Source organism: Echeneis naucrates, chromosome 20 (assembly GCF_900963305.1).
Source record: "Echeneis naucrates chromosome 20, fEcheNa1.1, whole genome shotgun sequence".
Taxonomy (NCBI): Eukaryota; Metazoa; Chordata; class Actinopteri; order Carangiformes; family Echeneidae; genus Echeneis; species Echeneis naucrates.
This window is the reverse complement of record NC_042530.1, coordinates 8,799,939-8,827,786: the sequence shown is the minus strand read 5'-3', so window position 1 is coordinate 8,827,786 and position 27,848 is coordinate 8,799,939. Positions and strand designations below refer to the sequence as shown.

Sequence of the window (27,848 nt, the reverse complement as noted above, 5' to 3'; positions counted from 1 at the left end):
AACATGGCGAGAGAGCAGCGGCTGGAGGAGCCCGCAGCTCCAGAGACTGTGGGGCCAAACAGGCTAAATGGTGTTAAATGACGCATTTACAGACGTGTAATGGGAACATTTTTAAAGTCAGAAAGGTGAAAAAAGGAGGGCAAGGTTGTGGAGATGGACAACTGAGTTTCCAAGACAACTGTCTTGCCCATGCAGTTCTCTTATCTTGCAGGTCAACCAATGTTTGCGCTCATCCGTATCGATTTATCGTCCGCACACTGCGGATGATAACACATACATCCATATAAATTGTCCATTGCTACGTCCTCTGGAGACAATCCTATATAATTCTGCAGGAGGAAGCGCTCTGGACTGAGACGGATTTCTTCATCCGGTTTCTGTGTGCATCAGGGTCCCATGATCCCGTTGCTCCCTGTCTGTAGGTGACTGCCAGGTATCCAGACATCGTGGTATTTACAGAGAGACATCGATTTACATGGCGACAGCCCTTCTGCTCAGTTCACTGAAAAAACCCTCACAGGCCGCATAATATCCTGGAAACTAAGGGGCTATAGGTGTGCTGTTCTAAGCAAACACCCAGGCCAATGGCTTGCACGCTGCGGAGTCACATGGTGACAGGGTGACACACCTGTGAGGAGCCGTAAGGGCCCCGCAGTCGCGCCAGAGGCAGGTGGAGCAGAAGGTCCGGTACATGTGTGCTCAAACTGCCCCACAGCCTCGGGTTCTCGGCAGCCATGAATCGGGAAGACCATTACTACCCCACACAGGTTTTTAAAGACTCCTGTGCCTATCAGAGATTCCAGGGTGAGGACTTCAGCCACAGCCCGCCGCCCTGCCTCTACATGAACAGGCAGGTCCACTCCGTCTACTCACCGCCCTCCATGGGATCCCTCGAGCAGGCCGGCCTCTCTGACATTGTCCCCTCTTACAATCTACCCATTTTACGAGAAGATCCGGGTGTCCCCCAGCTGCACCATCCGCAGGGGCTCCAGCAGCAGACCCTCCAGCCCGCAGCGGGTTATGGAGAAACGGGGGAACAGAACAGATACCCCCTCCCTTTCCCCTGGATGAAAACCACAAAATCCCACTCACATACCTGGAAAGGACAGTGGACAGGTAAACCCTCAAATCACAATGGGAAAAAAAAAATCACTTTTCTTTCTCTTTGATTACATTGTACGTCTTATCAAACAGGGTTTCTCTGTGGTTATTGCACTAACAAGTGAGTTTTTCTGTGGCCTGTAATGACATCATGCACGCACGATATGATCCAGGGTGTTTCAGTTTATCGTCAGTCAATTTGTAAAAGTCCCGGAAGGTCAGCGCTTTCTTTTATCACACGTTATCTTCACAAAAATGTACGATTTGTCCATTCAGAATATTTTTTACACAAATTGTGTTATCTAAAGGCAACAATAACTGGTTACTGTGAAGTATGATAAATCCAAATCCACTTCTCTGGGCTTGGCATCATAGAAAGAAGAAACTGATTTGTGGATTTTTTTATATTAAATTTATCTTAAATTATGTTTATCAGTCATTTACCGAATCACAACACTCCCAAATTAATACTTTTTGCTGAAGAGAAACTAAGTGACTAAGGTTTTTTTTCCCAGTTAAAATGAGTTCAAACAATTCTCCGAGGTTTTTCCTGCAAACATTTCATCGCACAGGTTTGGTTAACTTTTGCACAAAGCTGTTGGGTTCCAAATTAGAGCTAATTATCAATATGTGTATCTTTTAAAACACTTTCATCGTCAATTCAAATTATTTTACTAACAGGCGGCAAGCAATTTCAAGGTGATATTAAAATGAGCTTTCACAGGCTTACCTAAGATGTTATGTAAAACTTTGAAAAGTTTCCAAAACTGGATTATTATATGAGAAAATTCTCTTCCTAATGCATTCATCTGAACCGTCAATAGCTTTTGAGCCACAACATTTTACAATTAAAATCAGTAAAACATTACCTTGACTCAATAAATTTAAATAATTTTAAGTCTGGCTGGGCATATTCAAATTTTTTACTTTTGCGATGAATCAGAATAAAAAGCCATTTGGCCTTAGATTTTTTTCCCGCTTCACATCAATATTGATTACCCTGATCTGAATTGAATATGGGAATTAAATTAGATGATAACGTAATCGTTGAATGTAAGCGAATACATTTATTTTCATGACTGCTTTTGTTTGAATATGTGCCAAGAGTAAAATCTACGACATTAGTAAAATACACAAATCAGAGATTATCGGGCGATGGATTCATACAGTCACCTTTTTCTCCATCATCTGAAAACAATATTTCAGTTCAGCCAAAGGGGGGAAAAAACCCTTGCACCAAGTGTGCTTTATTATGTGTCCTTCGATATTAAACCACATTAATTTCTCAATGTAAACTACTTATATCATGCTGTGACATTTATTTCTAATGTCTAATAAGTGAGATAAATTTTAGATGTATAGGTCACTAGATGCTACTTTTTATGTCCAAAATTAAAGAAAAAAAAACCTACAAACCAAAATCGTAATGTTGTAATTCCCAAAATGTGCCATGCAATCTTTAATCTCACAATAGGAATTAAGATTGAAATGTTTGATTTAAAAATAACAATTTTCATAAGGCTTCTGTGTCCCCATCACTTGTTGCTTTTTTGGTATGTTTTCATGTAATATTAACATTCACTAACATTTTAAGGAATAAATTCTAAGCTTTATCAAAAGACAACTCGCGTAGGTATACCGTGCATTTTCTGTATCAGCCTGCTTGGGAAGAACAAAATAATTTTACTTTTAACTTACTTTTTACTTTTACCAAAACGGATGACATAATATTACATATGTCTGATTTGCAAAGACCCAGGCGCTAAACCTCAGCCTGTCCGTCTGCCTTAGGGCCGTATGTGATGGCGGAGACTGAGGAGAACAAACGCACCCGGACCGCCTACACGCGCGCCCAGCTGCTGGAGCTGGAGAAGGAGTTCCTGTTCAACCGCTACATCTCCAGGCCGCGCCGCGTGGAGCTGGCGCTGACCCTGAGCCTCACCGAGCGCCACATCAAGATCTGGTTCCAGAACCGGCGCATGAAGTGGAAGAAAGAGGAAGACCGGAGGAGAGCGAGGGGGACCGATCCGGACCAGGACTCCTCGATCACCTCCGGAGACCAGGGGGAGACCGTGGGAGGGGTCTCCTCCACAAACGGACCTCACACCGCCACACCGCCTGTTTCCCCGCTGCAGGGCCACTCTCGGTCCGCCTCTGGGTCCCGGGAGCCCGCATAGGCCCGCAGGAGAGACCTGGTTTAGATTATGACCTGAAGTAATACCTTACTGCAGGAAACTTCTTTTTTTCCAGAATAGATGGATCCCTAGTCAGACAGATATCATCCAAAACATGGTCCTTTCTATTTCAGAGGATTTTTTTTAAAGCCTGTTCTTTTCCATACAGGCTGCTAACAGGAGACAGCAGCCTCTCTCAAACCTACAGCTGACAGCCAGGACCTCCGGAAGCCCCCTGTTTTGGATATGACCGGGCATCATCCTTCGCCATGCATGCTTTGAGATTATTTTTTCTTCCTGTGGCACCATACAGCATCCTTAACCATTATTAACCCCCCCAAGGATTTCTTTGCACAAATCTTTCCAAGACCTTACACCTCAAACACGTAACAGGGCCTTTAGTTCACCATCAAGTTTACGAATGTAAATATGCATAATATGACTGTCAGGAAATGTATTTGGAATATTGTCAGTGTTCACATTTGTATATAAGCCGACGTGTAAATTGCAAAAACTAACCACTGGTCCATATATTTTATTATTTGAGAAAACATTACGATGGATGACTGGCACCGTTAATATATCCGGAATGAAGCGAATATCCCATCATGTGCAGGTGACGAGGTGGTGGACTCCAACTGACGCCCGGACTTCGGTTATCACGCGTCATAACTTGTTCGTGAGCACGAGACTCTGCAGGCGCAGGCGGCAGATCTTCTTCACCTCCTCGATGCCGCGCGCCCTCTCCACCGCGCGCTCGTTCTGGCAGCGTGCGGACAGCTGCAGTAAGATGTTGGCCTTGTCGTTCATCCGGGCGCAGATGACGAACGGGAACCCGAACCGGCCTTTGTACTCCTCGTTGAGCCGGGCCATTCGGGAGGCTTCCGCCGTCTCCAGCGAGTCCATTCCGGCTCCTGCTTGCTCTTCGCGAGACTCCTGGGTTAAGGTGCCTGTTTGGAGATCCCTGCCCGCCAGATCCGGGTGACACCTGAGGATCCCCTCTTTACCTAAACACGATCACCCAGCTGTATCAATATAAAGTCAGTGCTGTTGTTCACAGACTAGATAAAGTTTGTTGAAAGAAACAACCTAAAACCTAAAGGTCGGTCCAAAGTGGAGTGTGGGTGCCCATTACCCCTCACCTCAGCGGCAGATACTCCTAAAAGGACATCACATAGCATTGAAAGCATATTGCATAATATTCGTAATGGCGTCTCACCTGATTCCGACAGAGAATCGATGAACTCGCTCATCGCAGTCTCCAGAGCAGCCAAGCTGTCAAAAGGCCGCTTCGACCACACAGCAGCTGCTATGATGGGACATTTCTCTATCACGTTACCAAAAATATTCACAAAGTCCTCGCAGGGAAGTGCGTTAACCGCGGTGATGTCCATGGCTGTGTGGGTGTTTGGTGTTTGAAACGTTGACCTTCGGACAAAAGGTACTGGGGGACACACTGCACAAGTGGCCCAAAGCTCGCCTGTGGTTAATAATTCATTTGTCAGACTAAACGCTACTCACATATAGGTAGAACGGTTTATTTAATAATTTGCAAGAAAACGAAAAGCGGTGATACAAATTTAGATACATGTTTTCTTCCAAAAAGCGGTACCTCTCATCTCTGGCGTCGCCTAGCGCGTAAAGACAGCAACTGGATTTAATCCCTTTTTCAATTTCACAGATTAACAGCGGTTTGTAACCTGAGAGTGCTGACCCCACTGAGATAGTGTACCTAAAACAATGCTGACAAAACACACATCTTTGCTCTTTTATTGTGAAATAGCGGATAGTTAATTCTCTACAATAACATAGAAACTATTCAAATAAATCAATGAAAATAACTGTCACATATTGATGTCACCCAAACATATACATTCCTCTCAAGGTGTCACAAGCCAAGAAGTCCAAGTTTATGTGAACATTGACCTACATTAAAATCGCCAGTTTTCTAGGTTTACAACTTGTAATGTGTAAAATGCATTTTATTGCAGGTATAATGCTTAAACTTATTGCATATATATATATATATATATATATATATATATATAAAGCTGGCTTTAAAAATGTAAAATTTCCAAAATAGCTGCCAATGCAAGAACAAGAACACAACAAAATACATGCTATTATAATGTCTAACTATGTTGTAAGGCTATTGCCATCTCATAATAACAGAATATGTAACAATTTAAACTACAGTTCAGTGGCTAAATCAGCCACTGAACTGTACAGTCCTTTGCTGATAGGCGATACAACTCTTAACTTGCATCTTTTTATGACACTTGTTTTTGGTTTCTAGCTGCACAAGAGCAATATCAAAATCCAAAATCTTGTATTTACTTCCATAAGATATTATAATAATGATTTTTGCATAATGATGCATAGTAAAATATATTTTCTTTTAATTAGAACTTTATGTGAAATTATTTTGAAGCCAACCATTTTCTTTTTCTATTAGTCTAAAAATGCTTACATAAAAAAAAATACATAAGTGCATTTCTATATAAGTTGTGATAGCCATTATGTGAAAAAATGCATCAACAGTTTACACATGCAGATAAAATTGTTTGAACTTCAACAGGCTTGAAGGGGCAGGCGATCACTGGCTGTTAGATGGTTTTGCAGATTTCTTCTCAGCTTCTGTAGAATCACAGTTTCCTGCTTTGCTTTCCTCAGTTACGTGGGTCTGACAGTAGTCATTGGCCAGCTGTGTCTTGTTCTCTTCTTGTTTTGCCAAGGCAGATATGTCCAGAATGGCTGCTGCATTCTGATATTTCTGGTCAAGCATGTTGTGGTACAGCTGAGGATGGTTATGAAAAGAAACACTTTTTTTTTTTTACAAATTTAGTTATAAACCAGATACCTGTGCAGCTTAAGAGTAATCCTCTGAAAAAAATGTTTGAATGGATTGTAGACCTTGTTATGCAGGTTTACCTTTTCCTCTCTGTCTGTCAGCTGGTCACACATAAAGGACACAAGTTTGGAGAAAGAAGGGCGATTGCAAGCATCAAGGTCCCAGCACTTGCACATAATCTCATACCTAAAGACAAGCAAAAAGAAGATTTATACATAGAGTATCTTAATGTCTATGAAGATATTCAGTTATCCATCATATCCAAGTCAAGGGTGGTTAAACTACTGTATTTGCTTGGTCTAGAAGTTTCTTACACAGACTCAGTAGCATAGTAGGGACAGTCCATCTTGAATCCTCTCTCAATCATCGAGTAGAACGTGTGATCCACCCTCATCCCAGGATAGGGAGTGACACCTGTAAGTAAAAGGACATTTCATTTTGAGTGTTGTAGAGGACTGGCTTTTAATATACTGCTCACTGTGACTATTTGTTTGGGAAAGGTACCAAGTGAGAAGATCTCCCAGAGCAGAATGCCATAAGCCCAGACGTCACTTTTCATTGTGTACATCCCTTGAAAGATGCTCTCTGGTGCCATCCACTTCACTGGTAAACGCACCTACAGTAAGACAAGGCCGTGTCACCTCGATTGTATGTAATTGATGCAAGGCAGACATGATTTGGCAACAAAGACTGATGTAAAACATGGGCCAGTGTTATCTAACGTACATTTCCTCTCACAACGTAGTTGCAGTCGTTGTCGATGTCACGAGCTAGCCCGAAGTCACCAATTTTCACAAGTCTGCCCTTTGTCACTAACACGTTTCGAGCTGCCAGGTCTCTGTGGATACACTGCACAGATGCCAGTTTAGTTACTTCTATCACACATAATAAAAAATGACCAAATCCATAACCGAGCTTGGACAATTGAACTAGAACATCTTGTGTTCTTTGCTTTGACATGAATTTGAACTTTGTTCCCAAGGTATGACAGTCTGTAACAAGAGTTTTAGATTTACGTTTTAAAATGCCTATAAAAACTTGCTAAAACAGACCAGCAGTTAGAAAGATAATAATTGAAGCTCATTTTTAGAAATGTCATAATATTTATCTACAAAATATCATTGTGTTTGGTTGTTGGTAAAATAAAACATTTTTCTTTCTCTGTATCAAATCGTGTATTTCATTTTAAGCGTTGTGTCTGTGGGTTGCAATTTACAATAATTTTATTATGACTTCTACTGTTACTGGTATCTACTGATACTTTTAAGGTTAACATTGACTTAACATTGAAATCAAACTAAATTTACTTGAGCAAATCAATGCAAATCCAAATATTTCAGGCCCAAACTGTCATTAAATATAATTTTTTTCTGATTATAATTAAAAAGAATAAAAATTTCATATCAAGTAATACAATAAAAAAAAAAAAAAAAAAAAAAAAACCTGTGCAAAGCCGCAATATAGTTTCATATTTTCTGTTCATGTGATGTATTAAATAATTAACTTATTGACTAATCTTTACATTTCTCTTGACACAACCAAAACATGATAACTGAAAATTAACTTTTGTTTTTCTGTAACGAGTGTGGGGTTGACAGTCCCCGTAATGGGTCCCATTTGTTTCTTACATTCTTGGAGGAGAGAAACTCCATGCCCTTGGCCACTTGGAAGGCGAAGCTCAGCAGGTCATCAAAGGTCAGGGCTTGAAGGTCGTCATCAGGTTCATCTTGGTTTTCGTCAATCTCTGAGTTTGAAAATGAAAACAGATGAGTTCAGATGTCATTTTTTTTTTATCAATAACCTCATACTGATATTTTGGTTCATCTCCCGTCATTAGGTGATATTTCCCGACCTTCATATAGCTCCATGTCTCCAGAGTTGAAGGTGAGGAGAGCGATGTCATCCTGCCCCCTGGTGGTAGCAGCATGCATTGGTACATAATTGTCCACTGTTGCGTGATTCCCACTGAAAAAAACAACACCATGAAGTAAGCAATCATTTTACAAACATATCTTCTCCTATCGATGTAGAACCTACATCCACTATTATTCCTCTTTTTGTTTATTTGCCCATGTGTCCCCACCTAGAGGTTTTCCTGGGCTGCAGGTTGTGGTAGAGGCTGCTGAAACGGTCCTTGATGAAAGCATCAGTCACAGATTTATGATAGCGCTCACTGTTGTTCTTCAGGTAGTTCAACAGGTCTCCATTACCGCAGTACTGAAAAATCAGGTAGATGGGTCCTATATGGAGAAAACCCACAATAATCCAGTCAGATTTTGTGTGCCACATTTTTTTGATCATTCAAAATCATGGTATCTGAGTAAACACACCTAGTTACTTAGTATAAAATGAGATGCGTGTAAAGAAATTTGTTGTGCATGTGTGTAATTCATCCATATTTCAAAATGTACCTGAGTTTGTGCATGCCCCAAGCAGGTTAACAATGTTGGTGTGGTGACCAATGTGTGTCAGCATCTTCAGCTCTGACATTAGTGCCTCCTTCTCCACTGCCTGGTGTTTCTCTGCAGGATCAAGCACAACATCAGCCACTGAAATAAACCCGATTACTCTGCATTTCACTCATTGACCTGGCATATGAGACACTGACCTTTAAGCATCTTGACGGCTACTTGTTGAGAGACTCCAGGCATGTTGATGCCATAGGCTGTAGCCTGGCGGACTGTGCCAAAAGCCCCAGAGCCAAGTTCTTTTCCTACATACAAAATATAACAAAAACAACAAAATCATTTTACATTGTTTTTTTTTTTTCCACACTGATATTGCTCTAGAGTGTTACTGTAGTGCTACATTGTAATGAAAGTAGTAATCATAGAGGTCTGGCCTGAGTTCATAAACCCTGTATAAGCACTGATGCACAAGAATGAAGATATATTCCTCACCTCACAAGGTGTGATTTACAGTAATACTAGTAGGTTTAACTAATAATATTTTTATGCTTTTACAGCATTAAATATAAATGCAGGGCTGCTATTTGCAATGGGGTATTGTTACATTTTTTACTGTTATTTAGTAAAAGGATTGCGTATTTCTTCCACCACTGTTTTGTACTGTGTCTTATGCTTGATGTAAGTCATACCCAGTTCCAGATTTTCCCTGGGAAACTCCCATTTCATATCATATTCAAAGTCCTTGAAGTTGATGTAGATGTAATCGTTGTCATTGGGTCCAACCATCTGGATCATCTGAAGCTGGGGCTGATACTGCGGCTTCTATTGGAAACAAAATGGTTTGCAGTGATGTCTTTCCATGTTTGTCCCTGCATGTATTTTTCTGTGTTGATGTTTAACTGTACCTTCTTTTTGACAAAGTACATGAACACCACAGTGACCAAAATAAGCGCCAGAAGGAGGAGCAAACTGCCGACTTTCAACATTATCGTGCTGTTGTCATTAGTACGTTGAGTGCCTGAAATAGTAACGTATGAAGAACAGTTTTAAGGATGACAATGTAATTAAAAACTATTTTGTTTAGTAACTTTATGATATTTAAAAGATTTCACTACCTATGGAGGCACTGGGGAAAAGTGGGTAGTTTATTAAGTTTGAGCACCAGAAGCCTATTGCATTTTTAAGGCAAAACTTTAAAGGCTGCCCATGTGCCTGTCTCCTAAGTGAGCTCTTGATTGTTTTATTACAGGATGCATCAGTGTCTCTTTGAAAGGAGTCTGGTATCTCTTTCCAGGAAGAATCTGTTTCACAACTGCAATGAAACAAAGAGCAAGGTCTTAAAAAAATCTGAAAGAGTGTACATTAGAGAGAACTCTGAACTGAGCATGTGTAACAGAAATCATACCTGTCATTAGAACAAAATACCCAGAAAAAGCTTGCAGGCACAAGAGTTGTAGTCGCAAGGGTGAGGGAATTATCAGTGTTGTTTACCCCAAAAAGGAACTTTGGTTGGTCTGAAACAAATTCAGAGGATTCATGAGCTTTGTTCCATTGAGAATATGACTGATGGGATAAACAGTAAAATAATTATGCACAAATTATTATAGTAAATAAATACCACACAAACAAACCTCTCTTACCAACAACACACACTGATATGGTCTTTGATTTTTCTTGTCCTCCAGCCACCAAGTGTAACGTATAATCTCCTGATTTGAGTTGACCACATAGCTTAACAGTTCTGAGGAAAGAGCACCAAAGGCAATAGCTTGATTTGACACCATCCAGAACCAATCACCTCATATCATATGGTAATATTTGCTAACATTGACTATCTACTATTACTCATGAAAAAGACTTGTGACTTGTGTTTTGTGCTTTCTTAAGTCCCAACAGCCTTTTGAAACATGTTCATTTACAAAGCGAAGTGAAACATCATTGACTTCATTACCTGTGTTTGGTTACCCAGTTTTCCCTGACGCATTTAGTCATAGTTTTGTCAGGAGCCCTCCAGAGACAGCTCTGGAGCAGAGGATGGTAGGAAAGATCAGCTTGCAAACAGGAGCTGGATGCATTCTGAGCTGATACTATTTTGGTCTTATTCAAGTGGACATTGAGAAAACCTTCAGCTGAGACAACACAAGAATACAATCGATATAAATGAACGAGAACAAGACTGATTCAAACTTATTCATTGAGAATGTTAAAATTATGACACATACAAAGAAAAAATTAAATGAGAACTACTGACCTTGGACATGAACATAAACAGACTTGTGCTTTTCCTGCCACTTGCCAGTATATGTACCACTGTCCTCCACATTAACTTCCTTGATAAACAGGTACGTCATCTGGCTTCCCCAATGTGAGTCAGTTATAATGCACATCTATTGGGAACACAAAGAGTGATAATTTAATGATTAATTTGTGTTTTATATTTAAGTCTAAGAATCCATGAAATACTGTGAGATTTGTTTTTCAAGACAACCCTAACTGGAATGAATTCACATTCACAAATTCATTATGTCTTTAAAAAAAAAAAAAGTTACCTTTTTCATTTCAGAATTACATAAAAAATTTCCTTGGCCCAGTTGTTGTCCATCTTTCTCCCAAAATGGCCTCGCCCTATAGTTTTTCACTCGTACACGAAGCAGAAGCGGTTGACCAGGGCTCACAGTCACATTTGAAACCTCACCTTTCAAAAACTCATTACTTGCTAGATCTAAAATACACAGTTAAACATGGAGTCACAACACTGCTTTTTGTATGATCTTTTCAGGTCACTGAAATCCAAAGTTGAAAAAATTTGCTTACTTTTGCAATAATTTATTTATATGTGTATAAATATTTCATAATATATTTTTAATTAATTGATTTAAATGTTTATTTACCATAATCATACAGTTGGGAGCACTCTTGTTCTGCATCGATAGTGGCACAGCACATCATTCCTGAAAGAGCATATTCAGCGCTTGACGTTGTCATCTTCGTCCATCCACTTTCTACTATGACAGGCGTCACTTTCCCATCTCTGTTCAAAATGAGGCTAATGATCAGAATTATCCTGAATTTTGTGAAATAATGTATAGTTTTTTGTTGTAGTTAATGTCAATACACTACATTATTGCTAGTGGAAGCACACTCTTAAATATGCACAGAAATGTAATGGATAACATCTTACCTAGACCATTTAATTGTAGGCTTTATGCAACCCTTGGATGTGCATGCGAATAATGGGGACTGCATTTCAAAATTTAGTCCCTCCATTGTTAGCTGTGGTTTTGTGGGACGACCTAGAAAAATATTCACTGAAATTATGAATATTGTTTCATTGCCAGTGGTTTATCAGCATCACGCATAAACAGAACAGAAATACTGACTGCTATTGTCAAGAAGTGATAAGCCATCCAGTGTTTTTTTACTCACCATTTTCTACACGTAAAGACACATTCCATAAGGACGTGGTCCCATTGTCAGCTTTGCAACTCAATGTGTACTCCCCAGAATCTGTCTCAGAAAGCGGTGGCATGGCTGTCAAGTCACTGCTGTTTCTAATGAGGTGTGTAAAAAAGCCATGCTTTTAGTAAAAATTCTCCCCAAAAAGGAAACATAAATACACACAACATTCACTTACAGTGCAAATAATGTGTCATTCCCTCTGATCCACTGACAGACATGGTATCCATCAAGACCCGCCAGGGAGATAATGAGTTGCTTACCAGGACACATCACCATGCTTATACTACCAGAAGCATTCAGGTAATCAGCTAGCATGAAACAGGCTGTCTGAAAGAAAAAAAAAAATCTGCAATGATACTGTTCACTGATAAAAGCTGTCCATGACAAAAAAAGAAATAACACAGAAGTAACCTCTGTGACATTTGAGCCATTTCTCTTTCTGAAGTTTTACAACCTCTTGTTGCTCTGCAGTTTTGGTTTTGTGTTGAAATGTGAATTGTAGACAAAAAATGTGCCATGTGTTTTACTTAAGCAAGGAGACAGTAGCATTTGATGCCACACAAGCCAACAACATATGCTTGGCAATAGACTTGAGACAGCTACATTAAACTAGCTTGGCAATTTCCAAAACTCCATTCAAATTCACTGTATTTCCAACTAGGATTTGAGTTAGGGCTACCAATGCACCTGCACTTTGGTTCTTGTTGCATCTGCATCCACTGGAGTTTAAGAAAAAATAACGATAACATTTCAGAAAAAAAAATCATCTAGGAAAAAAAAAAAACCCCAACAAACACAAAACAAAACAAAAACCCAACACATCAATCATTGGTATAATTAATCTAAACTGTTCATTTAAAACATATCACCAATCGTGGCTGTTACCTCATCATTGGGTAAACAGGGCTGACTGCAAGTGAGCCCAGAGCAGAAAACCAAAACAGCACACAGCAGCAGAAGAGCTGAAACACAATTCACTTTATGTCAAATGTTTGTATGTTCTCCCTAAATAGCCCAAAGCTATTAAAAAATATAATAATAAAACATAGCAATGCAAATATGAAAACAAGCCTAACGTAAAAGAAAGCTCTAGAGACACCAACAACACTTCCATGTCTTCACACTACCTCAATTAATTAGTTACAAACTATACAGTAGATGTAGCATATTTTTATAGGTCTACTTGACATGATTAATTGTGTCAATAATTAATTATTAACTAATGTCGACATTTATTGAATCTAATGAAGTCCAGCCTTTTATTTTATTTTTTACAGTGACACATACAGCTCTATGGTTTAGGTGTTTTATGTCTGTTCAGATATGACTCACCTGCAGTCAGGCTTCCCTGCCTCCACATTATCGCTCTCTTTTTTGTCACTGTCACATAGGACAACAAACCACATGGCCAGCCTGCAAAACTTTGATGTGCAAACTGTGATTACTTACCTTTTAAACATAGGAAGTGATTACGCTGTACGTGACGCCTGGGTAGAAAACGTAGAGCTGTAAAGCTGCTGCCACGCCTTTTGGGTTAAGTTGCATGCATACCCTGCAAATTAGGTGGTGCCTGCGTGGGAAAGAGCAGAGAACAGCAACAGTGCATTAATAGCAACTAATCCCGAGATTATTCAGAAATAAGTGTTGCTTTAAATCCTTATAGTCTGTCTGTCATTAACAACCTGATTAACAACCTGATGTGTAAAATTGTGTCAGACGGTTCCCTGAGAATTGACTTCACTTACTTAACGTCCTAAATGTATTAAAATTTACCTTTTTTTACTTTTAGAGTTTTTTTCATTATTTTATTTATTTTATTCTAATGTTCAACTCTCATGTATCTCTTTAAAGCTTTACACAGGACTTTATTTTATGCAACATCAAAACATATTGTTTCAGTTGCAACAATGTTATAACTTAACTGGAAATATAAAAATATAAAACTGTCGGACAATTGAAAACGTGCACCGAGGAGCATCGCTCTTCCAACCTCGACTCGAAAGGCATCTCCTCCCTCAGCCTTCATGATCTGTGTGCTTTCTCCATCTCCGGGTGCTGCAGGCTGAACTTGCAGCTGGCACCTCCAGTAGGTAAACTCAGCCAAACACTGTACCCACAATGCAAAGCTATGCTAACTGGTCGCTAGCAGAGCAGCCACACTGCGAGCAAACAACAACAACAGGCTACTTTGCATGGCAGCTGCATGGATAACGACAACAACGAGGACCGGGATTTCACGCATGCAATTATATTTTCTTAAACCAAAGCGTACCCTAGCCTTATAATGTGAGTACTGTAGCGTTTTAAGCGTTCCTCACCAGCCGAAGTGATATTAATCCTCTCCTCAAGTGGAAACTGTTTGCAGGCTAGCTGGCTAGCTCGCTAGCTATCTGCGTCCCTCTATGTGCGAGCGTCTTCCGGCAGCAGCGGCGGCGGCGGCAGCAGCGGTGCCATGAACAGTGGACTCCCAGCTTCAGCCGCTCCGCTCGGGGGTGCCGGGATACCCAATGTCAAGGTGAAGTTCTGCCGATACTACGCGAAAGACAAGACGTGTTTTTATGGAGACGAGTGTCAGTTCCTGCATGAGGATCCGTCCATTACAAGCCTACCGCTGCACGGCGGCGGTGGCGGCGGCAGCCCCGTCCCGTTGTCCATGGCCGGGGGTGGCGGGACGCCAGCGGGGTATTCCCTCGGCGGTTCTGCGGCGGCCTGCCCGGGTAGCGGCGGGACCGGTGTGTCCAAGAAGAGCGAGACATTGGGTCCTGCAGGCACGTCTCTGGAGGGGCAGCTGTTAACCAGTAAGTAACAATTATACACAAGACAAGGCCCCACATGGTGAAACTGAGGGTGACTTTACTTTTGGGCCTTGCGGGGCTTTGTTAAAATTTAGCTCGAGGATTCACAGAGGCCTTTTCCCCCCAAAACAACGTGGGTTACATTTCCCTGCCAAACATGATGCTACACCGTCTGGCTGCAGCTAGCTAGCTCGCACTGCACTCCTTAGCTGTGCCGTGAACGGCTTTGTGTGAAGGTGGTGTTAGTGAAACTTGACAACAACATGTAACATTAGCCATGCTGTTGCAGCTCTCACGGAGGAGGCCTGGTGTTTTTATATGACAGCTGTGAGTGGACAGAAATCCGCGATCCAGTAACGTTAGCTAGAGTAGCTATTAGCCAGCTAGTGTTTGCTAAACTAGAGTTGAACTGGCCGCTTTAACTAACTTTAAATGCGTTTGGCTTTGCCCTCAGTGAGTGATTTTCAGTTTGAGTAACGGTGCCGGTAGTTTTTTTCCAGTTAAGTATATTTTTTTGTTTTGAGCATTGTTTCTCTCTAGATGCAAGTTTAATGTTTGCTAACATTAGCGTAGCCACGCTAGCTGTTAACGGGACATTTTAATTACTGTGTTTTCCCAACGTAAACAAAACGGCAAGTAAGTAACATTCACATGCAGCTCTGGACTTAAAGGATACTTGTTCAACTTAACGCGGGACCTTGGAAACAAGTAATTGTCGTTAAAAAAGTTTGTTACTCCTACTTCATCTCCCCCTGTGTGAGGCTGTCGTAGCTCACTTTACAGTTGTAGATCTGTTTACATGCTTCCTAATTAGCTTTGTGATAAATAAAGTAAACACTCAGTAGTGCAGACATGATCCTCAACTCTTTACATTCTGGTCTTAATTCGAGATTCATAATTTTTTTTCTGCTTTAACAGTCTTGGGAGCAAATACTGTTTGTTAAACTTAAATGTTTGTCATCCACAGTCCCAGGGATGGAGGGCGCAACTCTGAGCGATGCCAATCTTACCAACTCTTACTTCAGCAGCAGCTTTATTGGGGTCAATGGGTTTGGAAGCCCAGCAGAGTCTAAATACTCAATGATGCAGGTACCAGAGAGTAGCTGTAAACAAATTGGGGTCTACAAGTTTGCAACCGCTTGAGTGGGAAATTTGTCTCAAACTTTTGGGCCCCACCGTGTATGGCAGGAGTAACACAGGCTGCTTTGAAAATCAATCTTTTGTGCTGACATAGACAAATACAGATACAGACAGATACATAAACTGAGCCACTACATGAGCTACTTCAATATCTTACTATTAGTTAGTTATCATCTGACAAGTCTAAAATGATTTCTTTAGATTGATCATTTACTGATTTAAAAAATAAATGCACATTCAAGTTTGCTCTGTAACACACCTGTTGATGCTGCTGTCTTTAGCGAATGACTACCAGCAGCAGCTCTCCCAGTCTCCTCAACGATGGTGCCAAGAACTTTAGCCACAGCACTCATGGTAAGACTCTTAAATTGCTCTTTGGAGTAGTAGACAGCATTCATGCACTAAACACTGGAAGAACTACAGCTCAAATCCTTACACTCTATGGATATCCACAGATCCAGTGAACTCCCCAGCATCCTCACTCTTCAGTGATTTTGGTGCTCTTAGTATTTCCCAAAGGAGAAAGGTGAGCACACAAACACCCAATCCAGGACATTGACATTTCTATAAAAGGCCTTTAAGGGTCTGTGCTCTCCCCAAGATGTATGTCTGCTTTTTTATAAATTTTTTTTATTTCATTGTATTTAACCAAAATTGAAGATTTCATGAAATTTCCATATGCTTTTTGTGTGCGCCACTAGACTCCAAACCCGGCAGCAAGTGAGTTCATCCCTAAGGGAGCTCCACGTATGGCCACCATGGCACAGTCCTCTGTCCAGGCCTTCCCCTCACCTCTTTTCCCTCATCCTGGTCTCAGCACTTCCACAGCTGCTGCACTGGCCCCAGGTGGGATCTTTTGCGAGATCTACCAATGGAGACACCACCCTGTTATATTTGCTGTGCTCCACTTTTTGGTGATTCGGTTCTGTTTTCCATTTTTAGCTCTAAAAATCCCTGAATTAGGGAATTCCAACTTGTGCACATATTACTGCATCAGGTATGATTAACAGGCAAACTTAAAGATGTTGTTGTAAAGAATTCTGAGATCCCAACAGTTTTAATTTTACTTAAATGTCAGTAAGTAACGTTTATGTGGTGCAGACTTGTATTTGAGGCAGTGGTATATAATGTAACGAAAGGGGTTTATTTGTTAGAGGAGCAGTTCAATCAATTGGAGGTACTTGTCTGTTTTCCAGCAAATTCCAAGCTGCCAGAAAACCAGAAGAGGTGCAGCCCTAAGGCTGTTGTTGACATCCACAAATGGTTCAGATATATCAAAAAAGCAGCAATGAGTAATAATTTGCTTTTGTCTCCAATTTTAGGCATGTCCTTGTCTGCAGGGTCTTCTCCTCTCCACTCCCCAAAAATAACACCGCACACCTCACCCGCCCCTCGTAGGCGCAGTCATACACCAAACCCTGCCAATTACATGGTCCCCACCACCGCATCGGACCAGGGGACTCACATAATTCAAAAAGAGACTGTAGGAGGGACAACTTACTTTTACACAGACAACACCCCAGCACCAATGGCTGGGATGGTATGTGCATCCTATTTCATATGAAATACTTGTCAATCGAAGCTAGTAATACATTATGAAACACTAAACAAACAAAGCAAGATACAATAACTTTTGGTTGTAGACAAGAGTAAAATATGCATTTAAAATATATTAACATGAAATTTGATCTGATGTTATTTTTGAAGCCAGTAATGTTGGGTCTGAAATTTTTGCACAATACAGTGTACGACAGACCCTTTATTCTGGGTGAGATTACAGTTTTGTCCACATTGGTTTGTGTCGCCATATCCATCTAGTTGGGGAGAATAAAATATATCTATGATGCTACTGGTTTTCATTTCTCAATAAATAGGAAGCTGTGCTTTCTGGTTTCATCACAGGTGTTTCCTACGTACCATATCTATCCCCCCACTGCACCCCATGTGGCTTACATGCAACCAAAAGCAAATGCCCCGTCCTTCTTCATGGCTGATGAGCTTCGACAGGTATCACTCACTTGCCCTTTTCCACCAAGCATCCCTCTTGCCCTCATCTCTGGACGTCATGTCTGATGTCATGTCCACTTGTTTCTCCCTCAGGAGTTGATAAACAGACATCTGATAACAATGGCCCAGATAGATCACTCAGAGAACCCAGGTAAATGGTCTATTCTGTCATAACAGGGTTAATATTAATTTGATAACTAACCTGCACATTCATCAGAGCAAAGCAGGTTTGCAATTACAATATTTTTATACTTCAAAAAAGTTTAAGGAGCAAGAGGCCATTTTGGTAACCTATTGTTGGAGGCCTATGAAGGGCTTGAAGTCCTTAATGTTTATGTGTGGCAGCCTGGTGAAATGTGTTAGTCGTACGTGTGGGGCCTTCTCTGAAGCTCTTCTTGGTTTTTATTTGCATCTCCTCGGGCAAGCAATAATGAACTAAAATTGTGGCTTACGAAAGTAAATTAAGCATCAACTTTGAAAACTCATCAAGAAATTCATTATCAAGGGCTGATTTGGTTTCATTCAAATGAGCCATGTCTTAGAACCCACTTAAACTTATTGGATTGGTTGTTTACGTGCATTTATGCAGCGGCATGAATATCGTTATTTTATTTTTTTTGCTTCTGTCTTTGGCAGATGTACCATCTGAGGTGGATAGTTACCACAGTCTTTTCCCCCTCGAGCCCCTCCCTCCACCAAACCGCATGCAGAAGACCAGCAACTTCAGCTACATCACCTCCTGCTACAAGGCTGTCAATAGCAAAGATGACCTGCCTTACTGCCTGAGGAGGATTCATGGTAAGGAATTTTTTCAAGACAAAACTTACGTAGCCACAGTGACAAGATGTGACTCCCAAGTGATTCTATTGACAAAGCCAACTACTTGCCTGAGGTGGTTCCCCACTTCAGAAACATCCCATTCAATTATTTAAGTAAACATTTTGAAAAAACCTCTTACTTTTCAGATCTCCTAAAAGAATATATATATATGAAAATGTAAGAAACTCAATTGTGTGGTATTACAGATTAGTAGTGCAAAGCATGTGCACTGTTAACTCACTTGATTTATTTATTTATATATATAAAAAAAAAAGAAAAACATTAAATGCATATGTTGTCACCTTGCTGTTGCACAATGATGGTATAATGATTCAAACTAATTTTATTTCTTTGTATATTTAAAATGTGTTTAGGCTTCCGCCTTGTTAACACCAAGTGCATGATGCTGGTGGACATGTGGAAAAAGATCCAGCACTCCAATTCTGTAACACTGCGGGAGGTCTTCACCACCAAGGCCTTTGGAGACCACTGTAAGTGTTAATAGCCATTTACAGTTCACTCAGAAAATGATCCGACCTTTTACATTTTGTTAAATGCAGGCTTTTTCAATTTCAAAAACCGCATGTTTCAAAGTTATAAATATCTCATGAGCCTAAGTATTTAAATCCTTTTCCAAAAAACACGTAAAGCTCTGATCTTAACCAAACTGAAAATCTCTTGAGTAGAACATTGGCAAAAACAATGTTTATGGATTGATTGATTGATTGATTTCATTCATTAATTCATTCATACATCTTCAACCACCAATTAACCCAAGCATGCATGTCTCTGGATGGTGGGAAGAAACTGGAGTACACAGAGGAAATCCACACAGGCATGGGGAGAACATGCAAACTCCGCACAGAAAGGCCCCAGGTCTGGGAACCGAACCTGCACCTTGTTATTGTGGGGCAATAGCGCTGAACATTAATCCACCATGCTGCCCATGTATAGATTGATGAGGGGAAAAAAATAAAGATGATTTGAAAATAAAATTGCAACAATCAAGTATCTTTTGACATACACTTTACACTGTATTTGTAACACAACCATGTCTCTTGTCTGACCTCAAAGTCTATGTAAAGTGGATTATTTTTAGCTTGCAAAGTTTGCAGCAGCAATTAAGTATTTTGACACTAAACAGTTTTTGTTCCATGTCTTTGTTTTGGTGACTTGAAGTTCTGACAGTTTTTTATGTATTTTTTTTTTTTTAACTATTGGCCACTTCTTCTTTCCTAGCATTGGTGTTCTCGTATGACTTCCACGCGGGTGCAGAAACCATGTTTAGCAGACACTTCAATGACCCGGCCGCAGACTCGTACTTTACTAAGAGGAAGTGGGGTGAGTTGCCCCCCCCCCTCCCCCACACACACACACACACACACACACACACACACACACACACACACACACACACTGAAACAGACCTAGATCAGGTGCGCACCTTTACCCAACTGCTTCACACATCTGAGTTTGTTTGCCTGTCAGTGAGGTCATTGGTCTAGGTCCTTTGTGTGGTTGTGCTCACAGCCATTGTTTGATGGCTGAGGTTGTGTGCATGACATTGCTCCGTTAAAATAGGGACAGACTGAAATTATTCTCGTGGATTTTTCAATGCATCAACAAAGATTTACAAACATGGCCCTGCACAGACTCCAAGTCTGTGCAGGGCCCTAGTTCGACAGTTGACGTGTGTGTCTGTGCAAGAGAGACATGGGGACTTGGAGGAAATTGTGGCTGAAACTGATCCTATGGCAGGTGCGATATGGCCTGCCTACAATATTGTGCAGGGGAAGCAAAACCATTTAGACCCTTGGATTTATCCAGTCTCTTGTAAACACTATTAACAAACTCGTAATGTATCATTCGTAAGGAAATGCTATTTTCAAATTTCCCTCAGAGAAGTAAACATCTCAGAACTGTGCTGTGGCTTCTGCTGTGCAGTACACACCCTAACACCTTAATGCCTGAACATCATTACTCAACTTCATGTTGATGGCAAAAGTTGCATATGAGATGTATATATGTTTGCAGAGATGGTGAGTATGATTTCTGGAAAGTTTCCATTTCCTGTCAGAGTAATAGAGCTTTTAATCATTTTAACAATATATGGAGATCATATAATAATTAATTAAATCAAGGGAAAGAGTGAAACTATTCTTCATGAGGGAAGTCGATAACAGAATTAAGAAGAATTTATAATTGGAAATTTTTCATGACATTACAATTCTGAGAGACCGTTTGAACTGTTGATAAGATTACCAAGGAAGTCAGTGACAGTTTGAGGTTTAGTAATGTCTAACCCTTCAGGCGGCATTTGTGATAAAGCATGTCTGTTTACAGGACAACATGAGCCTCCCCCTCCACGGCAGCATGCAGGCCTTCTCCCAGAGTCTCTGATCTGGGCCTACATTGTCCAGCTCAGCTCAGCCCTACGCACCATCCACACCGCTGGCCTGGCCTGTCGTGTAATGGACCCCAGCAAGATTCTCATTACTGGCAAGACAAGGTACACACACACACACACACACACACCCCTATCGCAGCAGAAAGTTTACTTATGGGCATGTTAACGGTGGTTATTATACACAGCCTCATTCACACAACCTGTGAATTTATTTCCAGCTCAGAATGTGCAGATGAGGCTGTTGACTATAAATTGAAAGAGGAAGAGCATTTTCAGTGGTGGCTTCCTTTTTCCTGTAACCATGTTATTGAGTACACAAAGTAATGAAATGATGATTTTCTTTGCAGGTTACGAGTAAATTGTGTTGGGGTATTTGATGTCTTAACATTTGACAACAGTCAGACCAATCATCTTGCCCTAATGCCACAGTACCAGGTACTTTCCATGATCTTTCCTGCTTCTGGTCAGTCACACTTAAAAACACATCACAGCACAAGCAATTAAAAAAAGCCATATCTCATGAACTCTCAACTTAAGATTGTCTAAAGTTGTTTTTGAAATTGGAAGTAAGTAACATTAACAGGAATTTCTTTGATGTGTTTTCTCATTTAGCAAGCAGACCTAGTGTCACTGGGCAAGGTGGTGCTGGCATTGGCATGTAACTCCCTGGCTGGCATTCAAAGGGAGAACCTGCAAAAGGCCATGGAGCTGGTGTCTATCAATTACTCTTCAGACCTCAAGAACCTCATTCTGTAAGAAATTGTATTCATATGGTGTAAACTAGCTGCTTTCTTCAACTTTCTTTGGCCACAAGAGGTAGTTTGCATGGTGGTTCTGATTTCCCCAGGCTATAACGTGACCACAAATTGTTCATTGACACTCGATCACAACCTGAGTCTGTGAAGAATAAAATTTCAAACCAAGGTTTTACAAACATCTGAAGTGAAATGCCCTTGTACCATAGTATTCAGCCTCCATATATAAACAAGAAAAATCTGTATTAGTGTCATTATTAGTATCTTTAAACAAACGTTGAACTTCTTTTGCTAAATTGCTAAAATCACAAAAAAAAAAAAAAAAAACAACAGAAAAAACTGAGCAACAATAAAAACATATGGGATGGTGATGTTTTGGCCTATATGTAAATGCTGTCTCGTTTTTTTATGGAAGAGACAGAATTGGACTTTTGTAACTCACATGAGGGTAAACTGACTCTTTATGTATGTACAGGTATCTGCTGACTGAACAGTCTCGTCTGCGCAGCGTCAATGATATTATGCCAATGATTGGAGCCAGATTCTACACGCAACTCGATGCATCACAGATGAGGAATGATGTCATTGAAGAGGACCTGGCTAAGGTATAATCAGGGTATTGCTATTATGTGCTCAGAAACTTAAGAAAAAGTCTTGCATGGCAATGAAAAGTACAAGTCTGCTTGAGACATGTTACTCTCTGGCTGATGTTGTCAGGCATCAGTCAGAAATAGGGCATTAGTTTGGTTAGCTAAGAGGGAAGTTGTGTGTGCACACAGGATGTTGTATACTATACTCTATATACTGGCTATGCAGTCTCGGTTTTAATTTAGTTTACCCCATGTACAAGTGTGAATGTGTGAAACAACAAATCCTCATCTTATCTTTTTTTCTTCTTCATACCTTGACTTCCCCCTTACTCCCTGGCTCAGTTCTCATGAACCAAAGTAAATATAGTTTGCTTGTTGTTACCACTATGTGCAAGAGGTGATGAAGAGGTTTCTCGCAGTTTCTCCTTTAATCAGATGTCCAGAAGGTCTCTTACGTGCTTTTGTCAAAGCAACACACAGTTTGAATGAAAAATGTCATTAAAATTAGTTCTGGGAACATGTACAATGAGTAGTAAAACCAAGTTGTCATAAAAACTAGTCATAAAAAGCAGGTTAAAAAATGAAGTGGGGCACTTTCTTGCCCTCTTGATAACCTGCCAGATCTCCTGATACTTGTGATATAGGGGACAGCATAAGACATTCCTGTATATCATACCATCACTTAATGTCATATCTGAATGTATAGCTAAGAAAAAATGCAGTGACAGAATGAGTACTTGAGCTGTGGCATGGATGGGTTTTCATGTAAAATCTTGCAAGGCCTTGTGGTGGTACTATTTCAACACCCTGCAGTCTGTTGACATAGTTTCCAGTTTTTTATACATTATTACTCAACTAGACTTTATTTTCAAATGATAGTACTTTAATAGCTTGCAGAATGAAAAATATATTATTGGTACTAGTGATCTTACCTTGAGGAACTAGGAACTGCTATCACAATAATGGCTAATAATGGGCCAAAGCTGTTTTTGAAAATGGTTTTTCCCATGTTTCATTTATTCAGAGAGGAAAAAGTCAAATGTGAACTGCTAGAAGGAATGCTTTGAGGTCATGTTCCTATATCCACGGTGGAGGAAAAAAAGCTATTCAGTTGGTCTTCAATAATTTTCACTTTGTCCAACAGTGCAGAAAACGTTTGACAGGGTGAGACAGACAGAGTGGAGGAAGAAAAAGGAGAGGCAGGGTAGATTATATCTGCAGAGACGAAAGGTGAGCTACAATTTGATGGGAAAATTTAAGTGACGTCACACTTAGTTTTTCTTGGCTTTCTAGGTGCACATGTTCAGTAGTGCAGCAGCTTGTTCTCTAAACATTTAAACAAATTATCCGATCTAGCTATAAATCTGGGAGTCTGCAATCTGTTGGTTTTGGTGTTTAGTTGATTCTATGTTGGAGTTGGCCTTTTACCTCATTTTTCAGTTTTATTAATGATCAGAGAAGCAGCCACAAAAATAACTGTGTTTACAAAGTCATGCTGTTGTTTTCGTTTTGTAATGTTCCTCCCAGCAGTGGGTCCTTTGCCTTTAAGGAGTAATTCTGATATGCTTCACCTTCATTGTTTTTCCAATAAGTTCCTTCTTTAGATGGATTTATTAATTCATTTGCTTTCAAATGATATTACTTGAATAACTTTTTCTGAATTAAAAATAGATTATTGGTGCTATTGTTCTTACCTTGAGGAACTATTCAGTTTTGGTTTTAGTGAAAACAAATTATTCCCTCTTTTTGACCAAGAGCTCCCCCATCCTGTGCAGCACTTTATTAAAAAAATTATTACATCAGGAATGCTGCTTATACAGCTTTCCTAGACAACTTTGGCCGTATGTGAATGAAATAAATTCCTTATTTTCAGGAGGTGCAAAATGGCCGTCTCTTCCGCCTGTTGGCCAAGCTGGGTACCATCAACGAACGGCCGGAGTAAGTGGAGCGGGTGGAAATACCCATTTATGTGTGATTTGTGTTTCTGTTTTCACTCAATGACCTCGTCTCATGGTAATCAGGTTTCAGAAAGACCCAACGTGGTCAGAGACAGGAGACCGTTACCTGTTGAAGCTCTTCCGGGACCACTTGTTTCATCAGGTGACAGAAGCTGGGATGCCTTGGATTGACCTCAGCCACATCGTCTCCTGCCTCAACAAAGTTAGTGAGCTTCAAGTATTCAACTGATCTATTTTTATTTATATCCACATGACTTCATACACTGCTGTCATCTTCTGCATCTGATTTTCCCTTAAGTTTGCCATCAGTGTGTACCTTTGTTCTGTACTGATTTAATCTTTATCTTCTTCAGCTGGATGCAGGCGTTCCTGAAAAGATCAGCCTGGTGTCCCGGGATGAGAAAAGTGTCCTCGTTGTGACCTACTCCGACCTGAAGCGCTGCTTTGACAGCACCTTCCAGGAGCTGCAGGCTGCAGCCTCTGGCTCTCTGTAGCGCCCTCTTTGGGCCCGGGGTGGGACTGCCCGGACCTGGAGCACACTATTGCACTACAGTGGAGGACCAGGCTTATGGAGACAACATCAGCATGGCGAAGGCAGCAGGGCAGGGCTTCGTGAACCTCAGTCACATACACTGTCCCTGTCCACCAGGATGGCTTTTTCTAAAGTGTATTTTTTTTAGTTTTCCTAAACCCCACAGCTGAAAATTGAAAACAAAAGGAAAAAAAAGGAAACGGACAAATACAGAAGCTGTGACAAACGAGTATGATGACATTTTTTTAGATTTGGGGAACAAAACCAGAAACAAAACATGAGGTTATAACCTTTTTTCCTGCTTTTATTGTTCATTTCTACAGTTGGGGTTTATTTTTCTGAGGAGGATGCACTAAAATTTTAATTTTTTGTTAATTTTTTTTTTTTTTTTTTTTTAATGAATATGTGTGAATGGCCTACAGGGTGTACAGAGAGAGCTACAGCCACACATGGACATAAATACCAGAGCAGACTCAAAACAACCAACCAACAAAACAAGAGATCTAGCTTACTAGGGACTGCATCTCTCTTCTGGCTGGAGATCACACCCCTTCTTTCTGACACACAAGCAGATGGGACACACCACTTGAGGCTTTCGTTTGAGTTGGATGGCATCTGTTTCATGAAATAGGCCAGTCCACCGTTGCCTTGAATGTTGGTCCCCCCTTACTGAGGACAAACCACTTGGGTGAGGAAAGGGTTCTTAAAACTGGAAATATTTACAGATTTCTGACATTTTGGTTCAGGAGATATTAGAATATCAGGCTCATATGGGTGGGCGGCTACCATGGACTGGGATTGTGCTTTTGGGGGGTGGAATATGGTTTCTTTTGGCACAGAGGAAGGGGTGTCTTCTCTTGATGCTGTCTACCAAGTGTTTGTTACACATGCAGCAACCACCTTTGGTTGATGGACGCTATTGTGACATGAACTGCTCAAGGACAGGTCATCCTGTTCGGCTGTCCAGCACATGAGTGTAGCCCATGGGTGGGGCTTCTGTTGAGGTGGAGCCACAGCTGCCTCTTTGTGTAATGTCCTGATTTTGTCCCTCACCTGTCGTCCTGCCCAAATGCCCCCTTTCTTTGAACCTTTCTTCCCCTTCTTTCTTAGTTTGTCCCAAACTTCACTTACCCTCAGGGGACCTGGGCCCTTTCGCATTTGAGAAAAAGTGATGCTTTTTGTGACTTTTCTAGCTGGGTTTTCTCTTTGCTCAGCTGTTGTGCAGGAATGCATGGCGGGAAGTGGGAGGTCAATTCGTTTTTTGCCTCAATTGAACTCTTTATTATTCTGTGGACCAATTCCAGCAGGGGTTTGGGGAAAGGGAAAAGGATGGAGGGTGAAGGAGAATAGGAACAGGGCACCAACAGTTTTTGTTTTAGTTGACTTTTTTAAGATCATGAAATAAAAACGCGATGGAGACAAAGCAGTGGGACTTTCTGTTGCACTCACTCGGATGGCTTGGATTTCTCTCAGGATGAAAAACAGCTGGAGGGGCCCAATGATTGAATGTGTTTGGCTGTCATTGGTCGTACCCTGTCCAGTCAGATCAATGAGCTACAGTGGAGTGGGCGGGATGACTTCAGATGGAGGTTTTAGGAAGCTAACAGCATTGTGGAGATCATGCTGTGAGGGATTTTCATGTTGCCCCTAAGCACAGTCCATGAAACCCTTCATGTGTTGTGAAACAAAATCAACAAAATTCGTTGGTGCGACAAAACCCAACCAAGCTCTGTTGTTGATCTTCTGCCTTTGTATTGTTCTCAGTAGCTATTGAATGTGTACAAACAAATGTGTAGAACATGTGCAAACCGGAGTGTCAGATAAGAGACAATTGGTGCATGGCATAATCAACAGCATCTTGGCTGCAGTTGGTGTAACGTCAACTTTTAATGGATACTTGTGGTCTGTTCTTGGGGGCAACAAAACTGCAGGGAGCTGGCTGTGTTAGATCATGTACTACTTCCTCTGTTTTAGGTAAATGAACAGACAAAAACATATTTGGTGAATGTGGTGCTTTAGAAACCCACCCCAAGATACAAACACACACACTTTCAGATGCACACAAATGCCCCAACGTGGCCAACACAATGTCAGTGCTCATATCACAAACTTCCACATCGTAACAGACAACACGCTCCTGTTACTCGTAGTGATATTGTTCTCCTCCCCCACATCAACACACCTACAATCACCATCTTAGTATGTTTTATGCCCCTCTTGTGTTCATTTTATCAAATTTTGCAATATTTGTGTGTACAGCAGTATTTTAATAAAGAATATCAAAACAGGGCATTGTCTCTTTCTGTAATTATGAATGCCACGAAAATTCAATAACACCTGAATCCTTTTGTGACATGTTTTTGAGGTTTTTCATATAGCTGTTCTTCTACATGTTCTAACCTGCCAATGACTTTGACCTCATTGTTGAAAGTGGAATCAACAGACACCCTAGATGTCACAATCCAGATTGTGGGTTTGGCAAGTCTGTGCCAAGGGGCCAGTATTGGTCATAAGTGGGCATTTCTATTGGCTTTGTCTTCTACAGGGATGCCTCAGTTATTCAGATTTTTTTTCATTAATCTGTCCATTTTTTCTTTCTACAAATACAAAAGCATCAATCTTTAGTATTGAGAAGTGCAACAAGATTGATCAGGTGTTAAATTATTTGCCAATTTGTTTTCTTTTAATAGACATAGTTTCAGCTCTACTGTTTTACAATTCTGTACATTAGAGACCAGGATTTAATGTCAGCAGTATTTTTGTAAATTAATCTATACAGAAAAAGCAAAATATAGTTAGTACAGAAATTAATACAAAGTTAGCATTTTATTTTAATTTTTGATTAACCAGCT

The 27,848-nt window shown here is 40.6% G+C and overlaps 4 protein-coding genes across 6 annotated transcripts; 2 read left to right on the top strand and 2 right to left on the bottom strand.

Moving 5' to 3' along the window:
* Positions 1-734: 734 nt before the first annotated feature.
* pdx1 (pancreatic and duodenal homeobox 1) lies at positions 735-3,278 on the top strand. Its single transcript, XM_029529423.1, has 2 exons — positions 735-1,116; positions 2,893-3,278. The coding sequence occupies exons 1-2, from the start codon at positions 735-737 to the stop codon at positions 3,276-3,278; spliced, it is 768 nt and encodes a 255-aa protein (XP_029385283.1).
* Positions 3,279-3,941: 663 nt separating this feature from the next.
* On the bottom strand, positions 3,942-4,669 carry urad (ureidoimidazoline (2-oxo-4-hydroxy-4-carboxy-5-) decarboxylase). The gene is made up of 2 exons (XM_029529558.1): positions 4,495-4,669; positions 3,942-4,282 (listed from the first exon to the last, which is right to left on the bottom strand). Exons 1-2 carry the CDS (start codon positions 4,667-4,669, stop codon positions 3,942-3,944), a joined length of 516 nt encoding a protein of 171 aa, XP_029385418.1.
* A 360-nt stretch (positions 4,670-5,029) lies between these two features.
* Positions 5,030-13,563, bottom strand: LOC115060906 (fms related receptor tyrosine kinase 3). 3 transcript variants are annotated; one of them, XM_029529057.1, is made up of 24 exons: positions 13,443-13,563; positions 12,879-12,955; positions 12,169-12,320; positions 11,961-12,085; positions 11,716-11,827; positions 11,426-11,565; positions 11,084-11,256; positions 10,786-10,921; positions 10,486-10,663; positions 10,175-10,275; positions 9,940-10,048; positions 9,650-9,846; positions 9,440-9,552; positions 9,224-9,356; positions 8,735-8,839; positions 8,538-8,648; positions 8,210-8,366; positions 7,979-8,091; positions 7,755-7,870; positions 6,853-6,975; positions 6,631-6,742; positions 6,441-6,540; positions 6,207-6,312; positions 5,030-6,072 (listed from the first exon to the last, which is right to left on the bottom strand). In XM_029529057.1, exons 3-24 carry the CDS (start codon positions 12,306-12,308, stop codon positions 5,872-5,874), a joined length of 2,901 nt encoding a protein of 966 aa, XP_029384917.1. In that variant the 5' UTR covers positions 12,309-12,320; positions 12,879-12,955; positions 13,443-13,563; the 3' UTR covers positions 5,030-5,871. The 3 variants fall into 3 exon arrangements, with proteins under 3 accessions (XP_029384917.1, XP_029384918.1, XP_029384916.1); XM_029529058.1 differs by having other exon boundaries at positions 12,169-12,316; XM_029529056.1 differs by lacking the exon at positions 13,443-13,563 and adding an exon at positions 13,326-13,412.
* Positions 13,564-14,116: 553 nt separating this feature from the next.
* pan3 (poly(A) specific ribonuclease subunit PAN3) lies at positions 14,117-27,278 on the top strand. Its single transcript, XM_029528613.1, has 18 exons — positions 14,117-14,791; positions 15,756-15,877; positions 16,210-16,282; positions 16,384-16,454; positions 16,630-16,774; positions 17,251-17,468; positions 17,831-17,935; positions 18,029-18,086; positions 18,572-18,733; positions 19,129-19,245; positions 19,994-20,095; positions 21,098-21,263; positions 21,509-21,596; positions 21,774-21,913; positions 22,392-22,521; positions 24,380-24,444; positions 24,528-24,666; positions 24,818-27,278. Exons 1-18 carry the CDS (start codon positions 14,446-14,448, stop codon positions 24,956-24,958), a joined length of 2,388 nt encoding a protein of 795 aa, XP_029384473.1. The 5' UTR covers positions 14,117-14,445; the 3' UTR covers positions 24,959-27,278.
* Positions 27,279-27,848: the final 570 nt, after the last annotated feature.